Consider the following 19,576-nt stretch of genomic DNA (forward strand, 5'->3'; position numbering starts at 1 on the left):
TAGAACAACTTTTAGCGACAACAAATTCAAGTTGTTGTGGAGGAATTTGGGGCAACTCTTCTTACCGGGCCGGAAGTGGATATATAGGAAGGAATATAGGAAGTGGAAAACGGACGGTTGTATTTTGCTCAGGCACATCTCAGATGGCATTGTTTGGGGTCCTAGCTAGAGGCTCGGCGCCAGTCTCCCCGGCAGTCGCAGCAGAAGTAAATACGAGCAAAAGTCAGAAAAAAACTGTCAGAGGAATCGGGGTGTTTAGGGACTTTGGACCTTCAGGCGTCCAGCAATGAATCTGGAACTGCTCGGTAATGAATTAAGGATGAATATCTATTTTCTGTACACGTTACTGTTCGTACGGCGCTGTTGCTTTGTACCTATTATGGTTAGCATTGTAAGTTAGCCTAGCATGTTAACAGCAGTCGATACGAGTGCTTGTTAAAATCTCACAACTAATTAGAAACACGCTGTTAAGGTCTCCTAAAAAGCATATTACAATAGTGCTTAATATATGAGATCATAAATATGTAGACGTAAAAAGCTGGAAGCAGTAGACGTAGTAGGTGGCTAATGCTAGCTTCACATAGTGTGTTTGAATTAAATAGGTCTTCCTTTTTTTATTTTAGACTACAGTTGTTTCGATTTGTTTTTTTTGGTGTTTTTTCTTGCAGTTTCCTCGCATATTAAGTCGACATCGGACTTTTACTTGCTGGCTTTTTTCCGTTAAAAAACAAAACAAAACAAAAACTGATGCACAGCTTGTCTCAGTGACAACGAGTACTGTCAACATTTTGGGGGGAAAACATATTCACCAAGAAATTACATTGACTTGACTATAAGGATATTTTACAAATATAAAAACAGGTTTAAGCTGCCATTCATTCAATTTTAACTGTTTTCGATTTACAGTACGGTGTAAAAGTATCGATGCAGCCGTCAGTCCTTTATAATTTGCTTCCAATGAATAAGACCTTGTTGTGTTTTTAAAGTGGTCCTGAGCAACACTTCTCCAAGCTGTATGAAGTTTTTCTCTGGATACTGGTTGCTTGTCCACTCATTTTCATTTCAGTTCTAACTCACTTTACTTTCAGGCTTTTGCAAAAAGACATTTATTGTTCCCATTTCTTTAGTTGAATTTACAGAAAATACAAATGTTAGCACAAGTTACTAAAAATACCATACATTTATGTTTGTCTGTTTGTTTTTTGCACCAACAAGGTACATTTGCAATAATGGATTTTTATAACCCATATTTTGGCATGGTGTACAGTGTGTCAATAAAAAAAATTCAGGAATCTGGACAAGTAGAGGGCCTTAAAAAAATGAACCCTCATCTACGATAGATTAACAGCATCTGAAAGTTATGTCCATAAGCAATAGGGAAAAATCCACCAAGACCTGACATAGGACCTCAGAGATGCACCTGGTACTTCAGTTGATCAGTTTTCTGTCGACTGAAGTCTTATCAGAAATGGTCTTAGTGCATAGGTGGCTGCCAAGAAACCATTCTTAAGCAGGGAGAAAAGGCTGCTGTGTGCTAAGAACTGGACTGAAAATTGGTGACAATGGGCCTTATGGAGTGATGAATCTAAATATACATTATATTCAAATCATCATAAATATATATGGTGGAGGAAAAATAAGGGAGCTACAATGGTAAATGTCTACAGCTGTCTGTAAAATATGGTGGAAGCTCCATCATGGTTTAGGCCTGAATTGCAGCTAGAGGTGTTATGGAGCATGTCAAATCATGGAATTATGAACGCAAACAAGTACCATCAGATTTTGGTTAACCGTGCAATATTATCGGCGTACCATTGGATTAGCAATGACTTCATTTTCAGCATAATTCCAAGAACCCCTCCAATACGGTAGAAGCACACCTGGATAGAAGAGCACTAGAGGTGGGAATCACCATACATCCCACGATACGATATTATCACAATATTTAACGCACGATACGATATTATTGCAATTTTTTAAAATATTTTGCGATATTCAGATTCTGTACATAAAGGTAAACTTTATCAATATTCATTTAATCTAATATCAAAGTCTCACACTCAGTCTTTCTCTCATTTCAGTCAGTTTTATTGTTGACAAACTGAACGGTTTGTGTTACAGTCTAGTCCAACTTAACTGAATGCAACCATCTGGTACAATTATAGCTATTCTGAACTATGGAATTTGTGAAAACTATGCAGCCCCTTCAGCAACTGAAGAATTTGAAAGTAAATTAAAACAAAATATAATTTTACATTAAATAAAAAAGTTTTAAACTTAATTAAAATAAAACATGTCTTAAATTAAAATAAGCAAACTGTCATGTTTATTGCTGCAATAAAAAAAGTTAAACACATTTGAACAGTGAAGGAATGTCAGGATTCTTGCTCAGAAAAAGGATCAACATGCTCTGAAGTCAGAGTTCCAGTCCACAAAAACTTTTTTTGTAACAAAATATCGATTTCTGCTGTCCCTGTATCGATACATTACTAGCAAACAAAATATCACGATACTACACAGTATCGATTTTTTCCCCCACCCCTAAAGAGCACACAATGGAACACCATCAGTCATGGATTGATTCCTCCCCCCAAAGCCCAGCTCTCAACATTAGACAAGAAGACTGGGGAAATATTCTTGAAGACTGCTCAAAGAAATTACAAGAAAGTTTGTCTAAGAGAGTTCAGGCTTTGTTCAAGAATAAAGATAGCCATGCCAAATAAATAAATAAGAATAGTATGAAATAAGAATAGTATGAAATAAGAATAGTATGAACTTGTAACTGTACTATGTTTTAGTACATAGTACACGTCTTTCTTGTCCTAGGCAGTTGTAATGAAGTCTACATAATAAAGTTTTGGGGTTAGGTGTGGTTTGGTGAGAGAGAGAGAGAAAAGCGAAATTGATATATTAAAAAATAATAAATAATAGAATAACCACTCTCATTATTGGCTTTGTCTGCTATAAGCTTCACAGAAAGTGTGTAATGTGTTCAAGGGCTGCTTAGGATAATTAGCAGGATCTCTATTCTAGTTCCTGTTTAAAAACTAAGCAGTGAAATGAAGGGGTTTTTCTCTGATTTGCAAAAAAAGAAAAGGAAATAAGGGTGTGCAAATCATTTGACTCCAATAATAATTTAATCCTTAAAACATTTATACGAAGAAATTTGGATCTATAGGACCTTCCTCGGGCCTTACTGGTAGCCATGTGGTGTGCAAGTCTTTCTTAGTTTTTTTTGTAACTGTATTTAATTCAATATATATAAATCAATTTAATATGTATTTAATATAATGTATTTAATATTTAATGTTACTTTATTTGACTGACTGTGACTCTATGAGAATTAAATAATGACTAGTAAAAGTTTCTGCTCCAGCTGCCACGTCATTGTTATTAATCTCTCTTTCTGTTCTTCTCTCAGAATCGTTTGGGCAGAACTATCCAGAGGTAAGCCACCAGTTTTTAATACACACAAGCCAATTTTGTTTTTTGCTCTGAAAATCATTGAAACAGCTATATGAGTGTAATTGAATCTTCTAATTTTGAGTGCAGTCAGATTTAAAGCCTTATGTATAGACTTAAGATTTTTTTTGCTATTGTTTGTTAATGTCTGTTTTGATGACAGGAGGCAGATGGCACTCTGGACTGTATCAGCATGGCCCTCACGTGCACCTTCAACCGCTGGGGAACCCTGCTGGCTGTGGGCTGCAACGACGGTCGCATCGTCATCTGGGACTTCCTCACACGAGGGATAGCCAAAATCATCAGCGCACACATCCACCCAGTCTGCTCTTTATGGTGAGAACATGTTGTTTGTTCGTTTGAGTGGATACAAGTGAGGGAACCACTTTCAGTTTTAAACTCAACATTTCCTGCATTCTGATGAATTTTTATGAATTTGTGGCTTTCTGATGGGGGTAATATCTTTATTTCTGGAAAGGCAAGCAAAAAGGTGAAAAGCGGGCTTTAAGTGAGGTTAAGAGTTATAATTTCTGCTGTTTGAAGTGACCGTTTTAGTCACTGTTAAAGAATTCCTCATGGTTTGTTTACATATGTGCAGCTGGAGTAGAGACGGCCACAAGCTGGTGAGTGCCTCTACAGACAATATCGTCTCCCAGTGGGATGTCCTCACGGGGGACTGTGACCAGAGGTTCCGCTTCCCCTCACCAATCCTGAAGCTTCAGTACCACCCCAGAGACATGTGAGTGACCTGATCATGTCATTCTGTACACATTACCAGAGTTGTGTGGTTTGAGGTTTGGCTGTGGGTCAGATTTAAAGAGCAGTGATGCTGATTATGGGCTTTGTCCAGTGTAATCAGTCTTCAGGGTAATGATTCTATGCTAAGAAGAAGTGATGTATGTTTTAGGGACAAGGTGCTGGTGTGTCCCATGAAGTCAGCGCCAGTCCTGCTGACGCTGTCAGATTCCAAACACGTTGTCCTGCCTGTGGATGATGACTCAGACCTCAACGTGGTGGCAGCCTTCGACAGGCGAGGTGAATACATCTACACTGGCAATGCCAAAGGAAAGGTAAGCTTCAATGTCACTTTAGTCACTGTATGTTTCATTCACATCAGTGCTTTCCACACGCACTGCTGAACGTCTGTTTGTTTTTGTTTTGTTTGTTGGCATTACTCAGCTCTAACATTCTGATGGGGCATTAAACAGTCTCAAACCTCCTCCTAAAGCTTTATTTATAGTACTTCATTGATCTCCGCCAGATTGAGTGATGCCATTGTTTGCGTCTCCTAACCTCATTGTCACATCATTTTCTGGAGTTCATGTATGAAAACAGCTCTATTAAATTCTGATATAACACTTACACTGTTGCGGTGTATATGATGGGCGAAATCACATCTGAACTGATAAAATAATGAGTGAATACTGAGCTATTTGCACATTTTCACCATTTATATTTCATACTCAAAGCACTTGTCATCCCATGTTTCTGATGATTTTCTTCTCCCTCTATCTGCTGTTACAGATCCTGGTGTTGAACACAAACACTCAGGAACTGGTGGCTTCATTCAGAGTCACAACAGGCACCAGCAACACCACAGCCATCAAGTCCATCGAATTTGCACGAAAGGGCAGGTGAGTGGTAGCAGGAGGGCTTTCTGTATGTAACCTGGAGTGATGAACACAGTCCAGAGATCACAATCAAGACAATTTGTTCCAGTTAATTTTTGGTTTTCAGTCTTATTCACTTATATTCTGCATTCTGTGGGCTTTATCCTTCTTGTTAATGCTGAGCTTTTCTCTCTCTCTTTGTACATGTGTCCTGTTTGTTATGCAGTTGCTTCCTAATAAACACAGCAGACCGGATCATCAGGGTGTATGACGGCAGAGAGATCCTGACCTGTGGCCGGGACGGTGAGCCTGAACCTATGCAGAAACTTCAGGACTTGGTAAACAGGTACATCTATGGAGATACATTTTTGGAATAAAAGTCATGCCTGTTTAAGGAGTGAATGAGCCGGAATAGTTTTGCAGAGGAAACTGCAGTGGTTGATCTGACATGCATTCTTTTGGTATGCCAAATGTTTGTGTGGAATTAAAAGGTCTTTCAAATACTGTCGGTAATTTGTTCAGGACTCCATGGAAGCGATGCTGTTTCTCAGGGGATGGTGAGTACATTGTGGCTGGTTCAGCAAGGCAGCATGCCCTCTACATCTGGGAGAAAAGCATCGGGAACCTGGTGAAGATCCTGCATGGAACCAGAGGAGAGCTGCTCCTGGATGTCGCTGTAAGTGCTCTCAACACTGTGCATGAAGGTTAAAACACTCAGTTATGTTGGTCTATTTTCAGTTACATTGAGACATCACATATTTTAAAATGACCTTTTTAAAACAAATCTTACCTTTGACCTCTTTCAGTGGCATCCGGTCCGTCCCATCATTGCCTCCATCTCTAGTGGAGTGGTGTCCATCTGGGCTCAGAACCAAGTCGTAAGTGGACAATGAGCATGAAAGCTGAATGAGCATGAATGAACAGCGTTAATCTCAAGTGTTTTTCCTCTTATGTTTGTTATACCTAGCTTTAAATATTCAGATCCACGGCAGATATTTAAGCTGTGGTAATTTAAGCTTTAATGACTTAACTTGGTGCCATTATTGTGTGAATGTTTTGCTTGCCTGCAGGAAAACTGGAGTGCTTTTGCTCCAGACTTTAAAGAGCTGGATGAGAACGTGGAGTACGAGGAGCGAGAGTCGGAATTCGACATTGAGGACGAAGACAAGAGCGAACCCGAGCAGACAGGTAAGTAACAGGTGCAGCTTACATATGGCCTCACATACTGTGCAATTATTAATTTGTGTAGTTATGACTTCCTTTAGTTTTGTTTATTTAATTCTTAATTAGGGCAGGGCAATATGACCAAAAATATTTATCACAATATATATTTGAAAATTTGTGATAACGATATAACTGACGATATAATTGATTCAAGACAAAACACTTTACAACTCCAGAACTTTATTATTGCAAAAAAAACCCATCAATTTATTTTCACTTAAACAAGCAGCTGTTTTTTTTATGTGCATTCAAACTATATAAAAATTTAACAGTGGAAATGCAAATTCCTTGTTGACAGTTTAACCAAAAGACATTTCCAGTGGAAATGGGCCGACACATCCTGAACATAACCACGTATAATATCCACAAAACTTAAAAAGAGGTGTTTTGCAACATGAAACTGCAGTAAAAAAGAGTCAGATAAGTCTAACTTTACTTAACTCATTCTTTTTGCTACCGTTGATTCATTAATGCTGAATTCTCTCACAGCTGCTCTATTCCCATGTTCTACTGCATGACTTGAGTTTAAAATCCGCTTCATACGCACGTCTCTTAACAAGTGCCATTTTGGAGTCCTTATACACACACAATACGGTAATATTATGTTGAAGCACAGTACGTATCACTCCGCGAGGCTCCTGACTACAGTAGCCGCAATGCTCTGACAATCCATCAAGCGCTGCGGCTTCGTAGCTTACAAAAGTCGTACTGAAACACTTTTTGACAGATTTTTGAGCGCCGGACAAAAACCAAACCAGTTCCACACCACTGAAGTTGCACCATTTTTACAAACCAATTCTGGTTCATCTGTTTCGTTCAACGATCCGCTTTTGCCCTTCTCATTTTCCGTTGCTATCATGCTTTTTCCGGCATGTGTGTATGAAAACAAAGGCACTGCGCATGCGTGTTTTACCCATATTCTATCGCGATATTTCATTTTCATATCATTGGCTAACATTATACCGGTATTATCATGAACGGTATGATATGGCCCAACCCTATTCTTAATTATTAAATGACTTCTGTTTTAAAGCTCTTTTTGTAACATCTTCGCTGATCCCGCAGTGGCTTTTTTGAAGTACAAGAAGTGTTTATTTGCATGTAATTTAATATGGAACAGCAGAAGAGTAGTTTATATTTGTTCCTACTTCTTGCTGAATACAGATTAGAGGGTGCGTCTTTAATATGCAGTGGAAAAGTGAGTCAAGTCTACTCAAATATCAGGCTATTGGGGTGTATATACAGTATATTCCAGTGTGCTGTTGATTTTAATGCACAAAGAAAACAGAGGCAGTACTTGGAGCTGTGAAAAAAGTAAGCAGATGACAGATTTTTGGTGAAAAGGCTGCAAATAAACTAGATTAAAATTGTCTAAAAAAACATTTTGCTTTCTATACGGCTAGATTAATTTACAGTCTTACTCCAAAATTTTTTTTTTTCAGATGCTCTATAGCCACAACAGTGATGGCAGCTTTTCCGCATGAGATCCATACAATTAAACATTGCATCATAATGCAGAGATGAACTTGTGTCCACATTACAGGTGCAGACGCTGCAGAAGATGAAGAGGTGGATGTGACCACTGTTGATCCCATAGCTGCTTTTTGTAGCAGGTGAGAGCGCTAACAAAGAGTAGAAAGAGATATCATATTTACAAAATCCAAAATTGCCCAATCAAATTGTAAATACCTATTAATAACTGGTAAAAAGGAGGCCTTCCTTCCAACTGTCATGAACGACTTGCTCCTCTTTATAATTTTGAAGGATCTTACCTTACAATGTAAAGTACCTTGGAACAACCGTTGTTTGAAATTAGCGTTGTATTAATGAAATTGATCTGAATGTGAGTGGAAATGAAAATCTTTGTGGTTTCGTCAAATCTTCCAGGCGACCCTTATCTCATCCTTTAACTCATCCAAAACATTTAGTCTTAAGGGTTATGTTTTAACTCACCTCCATGTTTTAAATGTAACATTAAAACTGGTTTAATCATCAATCCTTTAGCTTATAAATCAGGACGACTGGAACCTCTCAAAACTCTATTTTAGCCATCTGGAATGCCTTAAAAGATCCTGCAGGTCTCTAACACACCAGGAAGATGATTATTGTTATAAATGTAAGTTTAAAAAAAGTGAAAAGTCTTATCTGTGTTTGTGTTATTTAGTGATGAGGAGCTGGAGGACCACAAGGCCCTGCTGTACCTGCCCATCGCCCCCGAGGTTGAAGATCCAGAGGAAAACCCGTTCGGTCCCCCGCCAGACGCTTCAGTTCAATCTGGAGCTCCAGAGGACACATTGACTGGTGGTGATAAGAAGCAGCGCCAGCCTTCATCTGAAGGCGGTCCAGCCAAGAAAAAAGCTCGGACCACCACCATTGAACTGCAGGGGGTGCCCAGTGATGGTGAGAGAGAGGAGATAAATTGTTGGTGGTTAAAGTTACAAAAAGAAAATTTCACTTCTTTTCAAGAAGTTATAAAATGGCCTTTTGTCTTCGCTCTCCTCAGAGGTACACCCCTTACTGGGTGTAAAAGGGGACGGCAAGTCAAAGAAGAAGACAGCAGGCCGGCCCAAAGGCTCCAAAGGTAAAGACAAAGACTTCCCCTTCAGGCCGAAGCCCTACAAGGGTGATCGGCCCTCCTTTCCTGTGGTGCCCGATGCCCTGGGCAGCTCTGGCCTGGGAGGAGTAGGAGGAATAGGAGGAGGAGGAGGAGGGCTGAAGGGCAGAGCAGAGGGGGGCCAGGCCACAGGTAAGCATGCTACCACCCATGATGATGATGATGATGCTGCTGCTGCTGCTGCCGCCTCTGAGTCTGGGAGCTGTTAGCCCTGCTAGTCTGACTGATGCCCTACCAGCCTGGCCTGTCTTCAAAGCACCCCCACCCCTACCCCTGTACTGCTTCCACCCCTCCAACCCCAACCACACAGCTCACTAACAGAGACCCACCTGTTATAAAGCCACAGTCTGGAGGTTAGAACATGTGCTCATACCTAACAGTCTTTTTAACATGAGATCCAATTCAGGCTGAAAAGATGACATCAGCATACTGTGATTACTCCATACACACCCATCTGTCATAAACACTGACAGACTTCGTCTACAGGAGAAGAACTGTCAGATTGAAAAATTTCCTAACTTTATCCTGAGATCCTAATAAAATTCACACCTTAAATTAAAAAAAAAAAACCCCAAACAAACAGATTTCTAAGAATTAGGATGATCTCTCCAGTTGTCTATTGTTGACCACAATCTAAAGACCCGTGAAGAGCAAATTTGTCCGCAGACACAATAAACTAATGGTTGCTTCGGCACATCATTTTTGGGAACTACATAACAAACGTCTCCAAACCTGTCCAGCAGGTGGCGGTACTGCACAAGTTAAATTGGATCCATGTGTTGGGAACATGGCCTTTTTGTAATGGGTGTATGTGTCCTTAAAGCAGTGAAACTATGGGGCAGAGAGCCACTGTAGGTGATGCAAGGAAGATTGATGAAAATAAAATAAGTGAGAATGAAGTGAATTTAATTTTAATTCTTTCATCTTATATTATTGCCTTTTATTAATGAAAGATAAATAAGACTTTGTGGACGCTATTAGGTTGACCTCTAGTTCTGATTTACAAAATTTGAGGGCAGTGGGGCCTGAATTTTTCCAGTGCTTGAAGTAGTTTGAGAACCACTGCCTTAATGCATCATCTGTATTTGGCAAGGTATTTTTTTCTATGATGTTATAATTATTTAAGCTATAACACATTACCCGCGGTGTGCAAGACATTTCCCTTCAGTTTGTGAAGCGTTGCTGTGTTTGATAGATCACATGGTCAACTTTAAAACATATTGTTAGGTGCACTCATCTGCTTGTTTTCTCTTAAGGATTTTTTAGGGACCCCTCCACTGCAGGCATAGTCAACATTATGTTTGCTTGATCCTGACATCTTTGGCTTTTGTAATACATATCAAGTAAATTCATCAACACAGAGAAGTATTTTTAACATCACAGTTTTATTGCATTGTTTAGCTGCTCAGCTTTCACATCAGCCTAACTGCGGGGTCACTCTGGGCACAGCTGTCTTGCTTTCCAGCTGTCGGAGCTGATCGCACCCACTGAAGATAATGATTGTACAAAAATATTTCCTGGAAATGGCTCAGTGCTTCTCATTGCTTGAAACAGTTGTAAGGTCTGTTCAGCTTCATCAAGATGCACAGGGCAGGTTAGGAGGGCAGGAAGTCAGGCAGAGCAGGTGGCTTTTCAAAATAAAAGATGATGGATGCTGTTTGATGGATAGTTTAAAACTGCGTTGGAGATGCACACTGTGTCTAGTCCAGGGCTAAGTGAACAAATTCAAACAAACACAGTTTGTTTTTAACTAATTGAACAGGTCTGGTGAACAAAGAAGTCCCTGGATTATTCCTTTGTGCAGAGCCTGAACCTGTTATTTGTAACAAGTGTGGGCTTGTGTGTTTGTGGACTGAATAGTGTGGGAACAGCTACAATGACAGTATCTTAGAAATGACACACCTGGCTGGCCAAGTATGAATGCCAACCTTGAATTGACGTCATCACAGTGATAGAACCACTGCTGACATTTCCTCTAGCTTCTCTTTGGCCTAAAATGGGATCTTAGAGTTCAGCGTTTTGTTGTTTTTCAATAAATGAACAAAGTGGAAATCTGCTCCCAGAATTTCGTCAGGCTGTCATTGTAATTTCACTGCATTTCAGGTCAGAGAGCAGAGCTTTAATCAGCAGTTATAACAACTGAACTTAAACTGGAACACTGCTGTCGGGAACTTATCAAACAGCACATTGAAGTGGCTGCACGACAAGCGAGCATTAAATGATAAATACATTAGTTTTCTCATGGGAAACAACGACAGTGGCACACAAACTAAATACAGGAAAATGACCGAAACGTAATGCTGTGATCAGTCTTCCACAGATATTTGAAAAAGTTGACTGATTGTTGAGTTTTTCCCCACCTTTGTTATTCCTCCCCGACTGTGGCTTTTCACAGGTATAACCTCTGCTAACTGCAGCCTCGCTCAGACTAATCTGCCATCATTTAAATTTGTTGATGTTGGGCTGTGGTTGGCAGATGGGTGTTGACGTGCCCGTTGATGGGATGGGTGTAGCTTGTTTCCCTGTGGGCTAGCTGACAAGTCTACTTCCTGCTTGGCCTTTGACCCTCCTGCTCCCACTCCCGCCTCGCTCCTTGGGCTTTTCATGTGATATAAATGTTTGTCTGCAGTGTTGCTGCTCAGATCTTGAGGGTGTGAGTATGTCTGTGCGTGAGAGAGTGAAAGAGATACCAGATGACGGTATACATTTTTTTTTTTTTTTTGTATGAGTAGCAGGTGATGGCTGAGGTCCTGTGATTTACGCTGGTCTCTTTCCCCACATTTAGTGGTTTGTGACTTTAATCACATTCAACAGATTTTCTTTTTGATTTTTTTTAATTTAGCTTCCTTCTTTTTGCTTTCACTCTTACAGCCACTGAAACAGAACATTTCCTGAACAGATGTTACATGTCATATGATTAAAATCCTTGCACCCCTTCCAGGAAGCGTTAAAATGTAGCCCTGGACCTGTGACAAATTAATTTGTGTGTGAAAACATTTCTCTTTAGAAGTGTTTCAGCAGTCATTACATGTTGTACATTGTGCTGAACTTATCCAAGGAAGTTCCACTCTTACAGGCCACACTACGTATATTTTCACAGGAGGAAGAGTGAATCCACCAGCCAGTGTGCATTTACTAGTTGTTTGAGAATTTGTATTAATTTAATCGTAGCCAGAACTTTTTTGTGTGTGTTTTACATCCATGCTTCTGGTTAATACTAAATCTAAACAAATATATGGTTTGTAGATGTGGGATATTTAAAATACTTAAAATTTTAGATGACCGAAATATCTGAAAATAATTAACTTGATTATTAAATATTAACCAGTAAATTACAATAAAACTAAACTAAACTAAAATTAAACAGGTGTTGCCACAGTCTTGCATCCTTCTTATCCAATTTTTTTTTTTTAAAGTTTTCCTCCCTTCCTGACTCAACCCTCCCCCATTTATCTGGGCTGGTGGTCAGAAACAACTCACTCAGACACACACACACACACATTACAAATGACGGGACAGTGATTAACCTTCGCGTAACTGACGGCGAGTTTTTTTCTTCTGCAGGGAGTCTGGTCACACCGTCGTACAAACAGCACGACATCGGAGGGATGGACTGATCCAGCTCTGTGTGTTTGTGGAGGAACATCAGCAGGCTCAAAAGAAAGAGACACAAATCCTGAAGTGGTGTACAGACTGTGAATGAGCAGCCTGTTTGGTGTGCAGACTGTTTTCTCCCCCAACCAGAGACCAGCGTCACAGGAAAACTCGTCAGCCCGGTTCTTTGACCGGACCCGTGAAGCGGCCGAGTTGTCACAGTAGAGGTCACACGTCCTCCGTAGGATTTCATCATGTATAGAACGTCTGTGTCCTAATAGTGTGTGCGTTGTCTTGCTTGTCGTTTTTATACGTATTAAAACATTCTGATTTATAAATAATGATTTGAACTTTGACTTTAATTTCAACTCTGAGCTTCTGGCTTGTTTTGAATAGCTCCTTACTGAGGATTGAAGGCTGAGGCAGATGAAGGTTTTCATGGGTGTCTGTTCAGTATCTGTCAGCCAATAACAAAAATTTTAGATGTACAAAACATGCCGACATGTTTGATGAACAGCCGGATCTGTGTTGCAACAGTCTAAGCAAAGATGATTCAGCTGATCCAGCTAAAAGACATGATCCCTCCATTGTTTCCTGGGTCCTCCCAGTAGGACATGGCCCAAACACCTTACCTAGAAGGTAAGCACTGTAGTCTTAAGCCATTCAATCTACGTGGGTTCATCCTGTGGGCCCACCACCTGTAGGATGAGCGGGAGGCATCTGGCACTTTGTGGATTATGCGGCAGTTGAAAGTGGAGGTCCTCCTCAGCCCCTTAAACATTTCCTTCAATAAATTTTAAAGAGGAGATGATTTTACCAAGACAGTCACGTGTCCACTGGTAGATCACGGCCTTATGAAGGAGTTTCTTAACAATATAAAAGAAATAGTACTATTGTTCTCGTTCGAAGAAACTGGTTTATTTAAAATTGGCAGCAGTGAATGAAAACAGTACAAATAAAATTACATTTAAAGTCTAAAATAAACATTTCTCAGGTGGTGAGTCATCTGCGAAACACCCCGAACTGCACTACCTTGCTTGAAAGTGTTTGAGGATTAAAAACTTGCTGGCTTTACGGTAACACCTGTAACAGTTGATGCTGTGTTGCATAAACTGTTGAATTGAATCACCGAAATAAAATGTTTTCAACTGAGCAGAAAAAGTAAATTTATGTGGAACTTGGTAAGAAAAAAATACTTTAATTTCTTTTATCCGTGTTGCTTTTTGTCAGTCGTGGGATTAGAAAATATCATAAATGAAAATTCTGTGCAGCATAATAAAAACCTGACACCTGTATCTGAAAATATGTAAAAAACAAACTAAAGACTTTTTTTTTTAAAATATGTGTGCAAATTCACACTCGTGACGATCAAAACTGGTGTGATTAGAGATCTTGTGTCTTTCCTGTCTGGATCTGGATTTATTTTTTTTAAATATTTTTTCCAGATGCACAATATTAATTCATATTGGTACCAAGAGTATACTTCTTTGTTTGATTTTACCATAACATGCGATGGTTATAATTCCTTCCTTCCTTCCTGGATTCAGATGCTCATTCACTGAAAAGGTAAATTACTTCTGAGGGATTACTTCTATATTTTCATTCTTGGGCTCTACTAAACTATCCTTGCATGATTCACAGTTTAAAATAATTCCTATTTTTCCTTAGGGCCTGGGTGCAGCCCTTCATTCCATATAAGGGACAACATTTCAGAGCCAAGAGCAGAAAAAACAGTTTGATGTTTCAGCTTTTTATTCGCAGGTTTATCCTCACTTTCATCCTACACAGACCTCATAATTTTAAACTTCTGCACGTTTTATCTGAGTATATACAATAATAACAGCATCTGTCTGTGTGTGTGTATGTATGACAGCAAATAACAAAAAGCATAATCAGTCTGTTTCAAGTTCAGTTTTATTTATATAGTGCCAAATGACAACAACAGTTGGCTCAAGGTGCTTTATATTGTAAAGTAAAGATCCTACAATAATACAAAGAAAAAAGAGAACGCCCCAACAATCAGATGACCATCTTTTAACAAATGCTTTGGTGACAGTGGGAATGACAAACTTCCTTTTAACAGGAAAAAACCTCCAGGAGAATCAGTCTCAGGGAGGAGCCATCTGCTGCGACTGGTTGGGGGTTGAGTACAGGATGACTGGACAAAGACTGTAGAGTGTCATATTTGCTTTTTTTTTGACTGTCAGCAAATCAAAGGTCATTTTTTCGTGATGGTTGCTGGAGCTGAATGTTGATATCTTTTCCAAGAAGGTATGGCACAAAGTCAGAATAAGTAACACCATAATAAACAGAAATTAAGTGTTACTAACATTAGCTATGACTGCCAGTGTTTACTTTTAAAGGAAGGGTATTGTATTTTATATATATATATATATTTTTTTTTAAATTTGTTCTTTTTCTAAACATACTTTACGAAGTTTGCAGTAAAAATCAGATAAGAGTACCACGACAAATGTTTACTTTAATTAAAGAAACACTTTGTAGGAGTAGGCCATGTGTTTGTAAGTAATTGAACAAGAATAAATTGAACTTCAGCTATGTCATTTTATATTACAGTGCTTTTCTAACTAGGCACCTTATTCTCTTTCTCTTGAGAATATGTTCTTTAAAGATATAATGCCTTTTGGTGTCAGTATTATCACTTTGACCTTCAGATCAATGTATTGCACTTGAAGAAGAGGTCAGAAAACAATGTTATAGGGCTTGTTGTCAGTTTTCAACCAATAAATCATTAAGCTGACCTCAAAGACTTTGGTGGATGTTAAGCCAAATTTAAATGTATTATTAAGGTGACCCCACTCTAATACTCCTACAAAGTTTACAATCAGATTGAACACACACACTACCAGAAACATAACCTCCTTATCAGAAGATAAAAAGACAAACTAAACAAGTAGCTGTCTTGATGGAGGTAAAAATAATTTCTGATGCTTAATTTCAAATTGTATGTCAAATAAATGTATTCATTGCTAATGCACTGCTTAACACTGAAATGCATTTTAAATTTGAAAACCTTTTCTGAGATACATGCAGGTACTACTGATGAATCACACGATTTACAGTGGTTTTTCCATTTCTTATCCTCTATTTCACGTGTAATGTTGTCAGAAACAATACTGGCGTCTTTACAGTCCTTGAGCCCATCTGTCCAACCCTCTGACCAATCACAGTGGAACAGGCGGGACATGGGAGTACAGCCAACAGGGAGCGGCTTGTCAATGTGCGTAAAGAAAGTGAAGTTGGGCAAGAATAAAAACTGAAGAAAGCTACAAATAAAAGCATGTAACTCAACTTTTTTTTTTTTGCTTTAGGAAAACTTTATAAAACAAAGAGAGTATATTTGAAGACCAGTATACTCCTCTATTCCACAGGCACCGTCTTACTCTCTAATACTGTGTTAAACACTGGTCAAAATCTCCACTGCCCACTCTTTCAGACATCTCCATACCACCACAGATATGGTTACTTGGATCAACTGTTGTCATCCTCTTCCTCCTTTACTAATCCTCTGTACTTCCTTATTCACCAACTGTCCTCCATCCGTCCTCCTTTATCTGTCATTTTGTCATTTTCTTCATTCATCAGTTCCTCGGTCATTATTGCGTTTGACTCTTATCAGGAGTTTTATTTTGAAGTCAGACCGGAAGTGGTAATGTGGGCGGTGACAAAGTCGCCGGGGCCGGGCAGCAGCAAGAGTAGTCCGTCGGTTGTGTTGTAGTCTCCTTAAATTACTGCTTGCAGTCAGTAGTGGATCTACAGTTCTTGTATGTTGCCGTGTCGTTGTGTGTCACTTTCTGGCCGTTGACGGGAGCGCACTTGCTGGTCTCTGGTGTAATGGAACTGGACAAAATGGACGAAAACGACTGGAAGTACCACGGAGAAGGAAACAAGAGCCTGGTGGTCTCACACGTACAGGTGAGTCAGCTAGCACAACACTAGACTAGCTTCGGGTTCTACTAAAGCCTTTTCGCCTCGTGCTTTTCGTGGGCAAAATGTGCCTCGGGTCGGGATTGTTTCTACCAGAAAGTTTGTTTGGAGAAAAATGATAAGGGCAGGCGAAATGTCACCTTGTAGGATTTTGTTTATTTTCGGTACATCGTTAGCCTGTGTTTGCTAGCTGAGCCGGCTTGCTAGCTAGCACCAGCTAGTTGTTCAGGCAGTCAGTGAAAAACTGTCAAACAGCAGCGAGGCTAATTCTTACAAACTACGTATAGAAGAATGCCCGGACACTGTGTGGTTGACTGATTGGCGATTGTAGTTAAAATGTAAAATCCTCGGGGTGCTCGGGAGCTAATTTAGCCGTTAGCATCTCTCCCATCTTTCCTTCCAGCAGCTGGAAGGAGAGATACGCAGAGAAGAGAGATACTTTTCTGGATTGCTGCCCGACGTAGTGTCTGCTCAGGTCACTTCCACACAGGTTAAGCCGTCTTTACTCACCTGGACAGAGTGGAGCGTTCACTGACGTGCCCCCCTCCCCGGGGAAGTCTCCTTGAAGGCACTGACCTGATCGTGTTGCCGTTGAGCAATCTGTGAAATCTTGTAAGCATGAATCAGATCGAGGATGTTGTAACCTCCTAGACAAAACATTTACATTGAGGGCTTCCTAATAAAACCGTTGGCACTTGTTGTTCAGGTTTTTGTTTTGCAAATTTAGGGTTGGGTAGGATCGACTGTACATTATATTAGCTAAACGGGCAACCAACTTTGACAGGAGGCCACTGGGCTCAAGTAACTTTGCTATTCACCCTGCAAAAATGTATTGAAATTATATACGTATAATACAGTTAATAAAAACATAAATAATAAAAGCAGACAAGAGAAACATTTTCTCCAGGTGCAGAATTAGATCAATGAATTCACAACATACTAGAGCAGACTGTGAGCACACAGTATCCTCAACACTTTTCCATTTGTTTTGCAACTTTTTAGCTTTAAACTAGCTGCAGAAACTATTTTCAGCTTCAAAGAGACATGAGAACTTCCCAATAAACTCACTGGGGCACAGTGAGTTTATTGCCCCAGACCCCTGAGGCCTGTGTGTAATGCCTAAGCTGGCGCTAGGGCTGCTCAATTATGGCAAAAATGATAATCACGGTTATTTTCACTGAAATTGAGATCTCGATTATTTGACGATATTTATTTAACCCTTTAAGACCTACCATAGAACCAAGTCCGCCAGAGCTTATATTATTTTTTTACATGTTGTAGTGCCATTTGTGGGAGCATTTATTAATAATAATAATAATAATACATTATCGCACACACCAACCTGTAAATGCTCTTTTGCACAATATTATTACTAGATATATTATATATTATTATTTTTTTTGCACTAACTTGTCTTGCAGCACCTTGGTTCCTGGAGGAACGTTGTTTCGCCTCACTGTGTATTTTTAAACTGTATATGGTTGAAGTGACAATAAAGTTGAACTTGAACTTGAACTTGAACATTTTATTTAAATAGCGCCTTTCAAAGCACCCAAGGACACTGTACAACAGATAAAAACTGGAAATATACACAATGATAAGAATAGAAGATAAAAGTTAAAACATACAGAAATTTAAGAATAGGCAATTTTAAACAAATGAGTTTTAAGGGTGGACTTAAAAAGAGAGAATGAGCTAATATTTCTGAGGTCCGGGGGTAGGGAATTCCAAAGTCGAGGGGCAGAGCAACTAAAGGCCCTCCCTCCCATTGTGATCAGACGAGCAGAGGGAACAGAGAGAGAAAGAGAAGATGAAGATCTGAGGCAGCGGGATGGGAGCTTCATCTGTAATAAGTCAGAGAGGTACGGTGGAGAGAGAGAGTGAATAGCCTTGAATGTATACAGAATTATTTTAAAATGGATGCGAAATTTGACCGGGAGCCAGTGAAGTTGCTTCAGGATTGGGGAGATGTGGTGGGTAGAAGAAGTCCTAGTAATAATACGGGCAGCAGAGTTCTGGACACGTTGGAGCTTGTTGATAGATTTTTGTGTGAGGCGAAATAATAATGAGTTGCAGTAGTCAATTCTAGAGATAACAAGATTATGGATGAGAATGGCAGTGGCGTAAGGTGTGAGGAAGGGGCGGAGGCGATTAATGTTACGGAGTTGGAAATATGCTGCACGTGTAATATTATTGATATGCGAGTTAAAGGATAATGTGCTATCGAGAATGACACCCAAGCTTTTCACAGAGGGAGAGATAGGGACCAGCGAGTTATTGATGGTGAGAGAGAAATTGTTAATTCTGGATAGCAGTCGTTTGGTGCCAACCAGAAGAAGTTCCGATTTATTGCTGTTGAGTTTAAGAAAGTTGGAGGAGAACCAAGAATTGAGTTCAGCTAGACAGAGGATAAGGGAGGGTGGAGGAAGAGTAGAGTCAGGTTTGGTAGAGAGATAGAGCTGGGTGTCATCGGCGTAGCAGTGGAACTGAATATTATATTTACGAAAAATATATCCGAGTGGAAGAAGGTAGATGATGAAGAGAAGGGGCCCGAGGACAGATCCCTGGGGCACGCCAGTGGATAAAGGAGAAAGTTGAGAAGTGAAGGATTTTAATTGAATGAACTGAGTGCGATCAGATAGATATGATTTAAACCAGGCTAGTGGAGTGTGAGAGAGACCAATAGAAGCTAATCTGCTAAGGAGAATGGGATGAGAGATGGTGTCAAAAGCTGCACTCAGATCAAGAAGAATAAGGATAGAGAGGAGACCAGAATCAGCTGCTATAAGAAGGTCGTTTGTTATTTTTATAAGAGCAGTTTCAGTGCTATGTAAAGGACGAAAGCCGGACTGGAACTGTTCGTAGAGGTTATTATCAGTTAGGTGAAGATGGACTTGTGAAGCAACTATTTTTTCAAGGATTTTTGAGAGAAATGGTAGATTGGAGATAGGACGAAAGTTATTAAAGTTGTTGGGATCTAGACCAGTTTTTTTCAGGATTGGGGTAATAGCAGCAACTTTGAAGGAAGCAGGAACAGTTCCAGTGGTGAGTGAAGAGTGAATAATAGCAGATATGAGGGGAAGGAGAGGGAGTAAGCAGGCTTTAACGAGGACAGTGGGGATAG

At 39.7% G+C, this 19,576-nt stretch overlaps 2 protein-coding genes across 3 annotated transcripts in view; both read left to right on the forward strand.

Annotated features, from left to right (window-relative positions):
• Positions 1-188: 188 nt before the first annotated feature.
• On the forward strand, positions 189-12,786 carry rbbp5 (retinoblastoma binding protein 5). Of its 2 annotated transcripts, none has more exons than XM_085354506.1 (14): positions 189-305; positions 3,422-3,447; positions 3,626-3,798; positions 4,061-4,201; positions 4,370-4,532; positions 4,987-5,096; positions 5,299-5,418; positions 5,595-5,748; positions 5,879-5,950; positions 6,143-6,260; positions 7,840-7,909; positions 8,461-8,696; positions 8,800-9,042; positions 12,475-12,786. In XM_085354506.1, the coding sequence occupies exons 1-14, from the start codon at positions 287-289 to the stop codon at positions 12,525-12,527; spliced, it is 1,698 nt and encodes a 565-aa protein (XP_085210632.1). In that variant the 5' UTR covers positions 189-286; the 3' UTR covers positions 12,528-12,786. The 2 variants fall into 2 exon arrangements, with proteins under 2 accessions (XP_085210632.1, XP_085210633.1); XM_085354507.1 differs by having other exon boundaries at positions 8,800-8,877.
• A 3,503-nt stretch (positions 12,787-16,289) lies between these two features.
• ippk (inositol 1,3,4,5,6-pentakisphosphate 2-kinase) overlaps positions 16,290-19,576 on the forward strand; it is a 31,087-nt gene continuing 27,800 nt past the window's right edge. Inside the window, exon 1 of the mRNA XM_085353394.1 lies at positions 16,290-16,440. Within this exon, the coding sequence (XP_085209520.1) occupies positions 16,360-16,440 (81 nt within the window). The 5' untranslated portion in view covers positions 16,290-16,359. The remainder of the gene's footprint in view (positions 16,441-19,576) is intronic.

Source organism: Diplotaxodon limnothrissa, linkage group LG5, assembly GCF_057381915.1.
Source record: "Diplotaxodon limnothrissa isolate DT_005_m linkage group LG5, D_limnothrissa_male_GT1.1, whole genome shotgun sequence".
In the NCBI taxonomy this organism is placed as follows: domain Eukaryota; kingdom Metazoa; phylum Chordata; class Actinopteri; order Cichliformes; family Cichlidae; genus Diplotaxodon; species Diplotaxodon limnothrissa.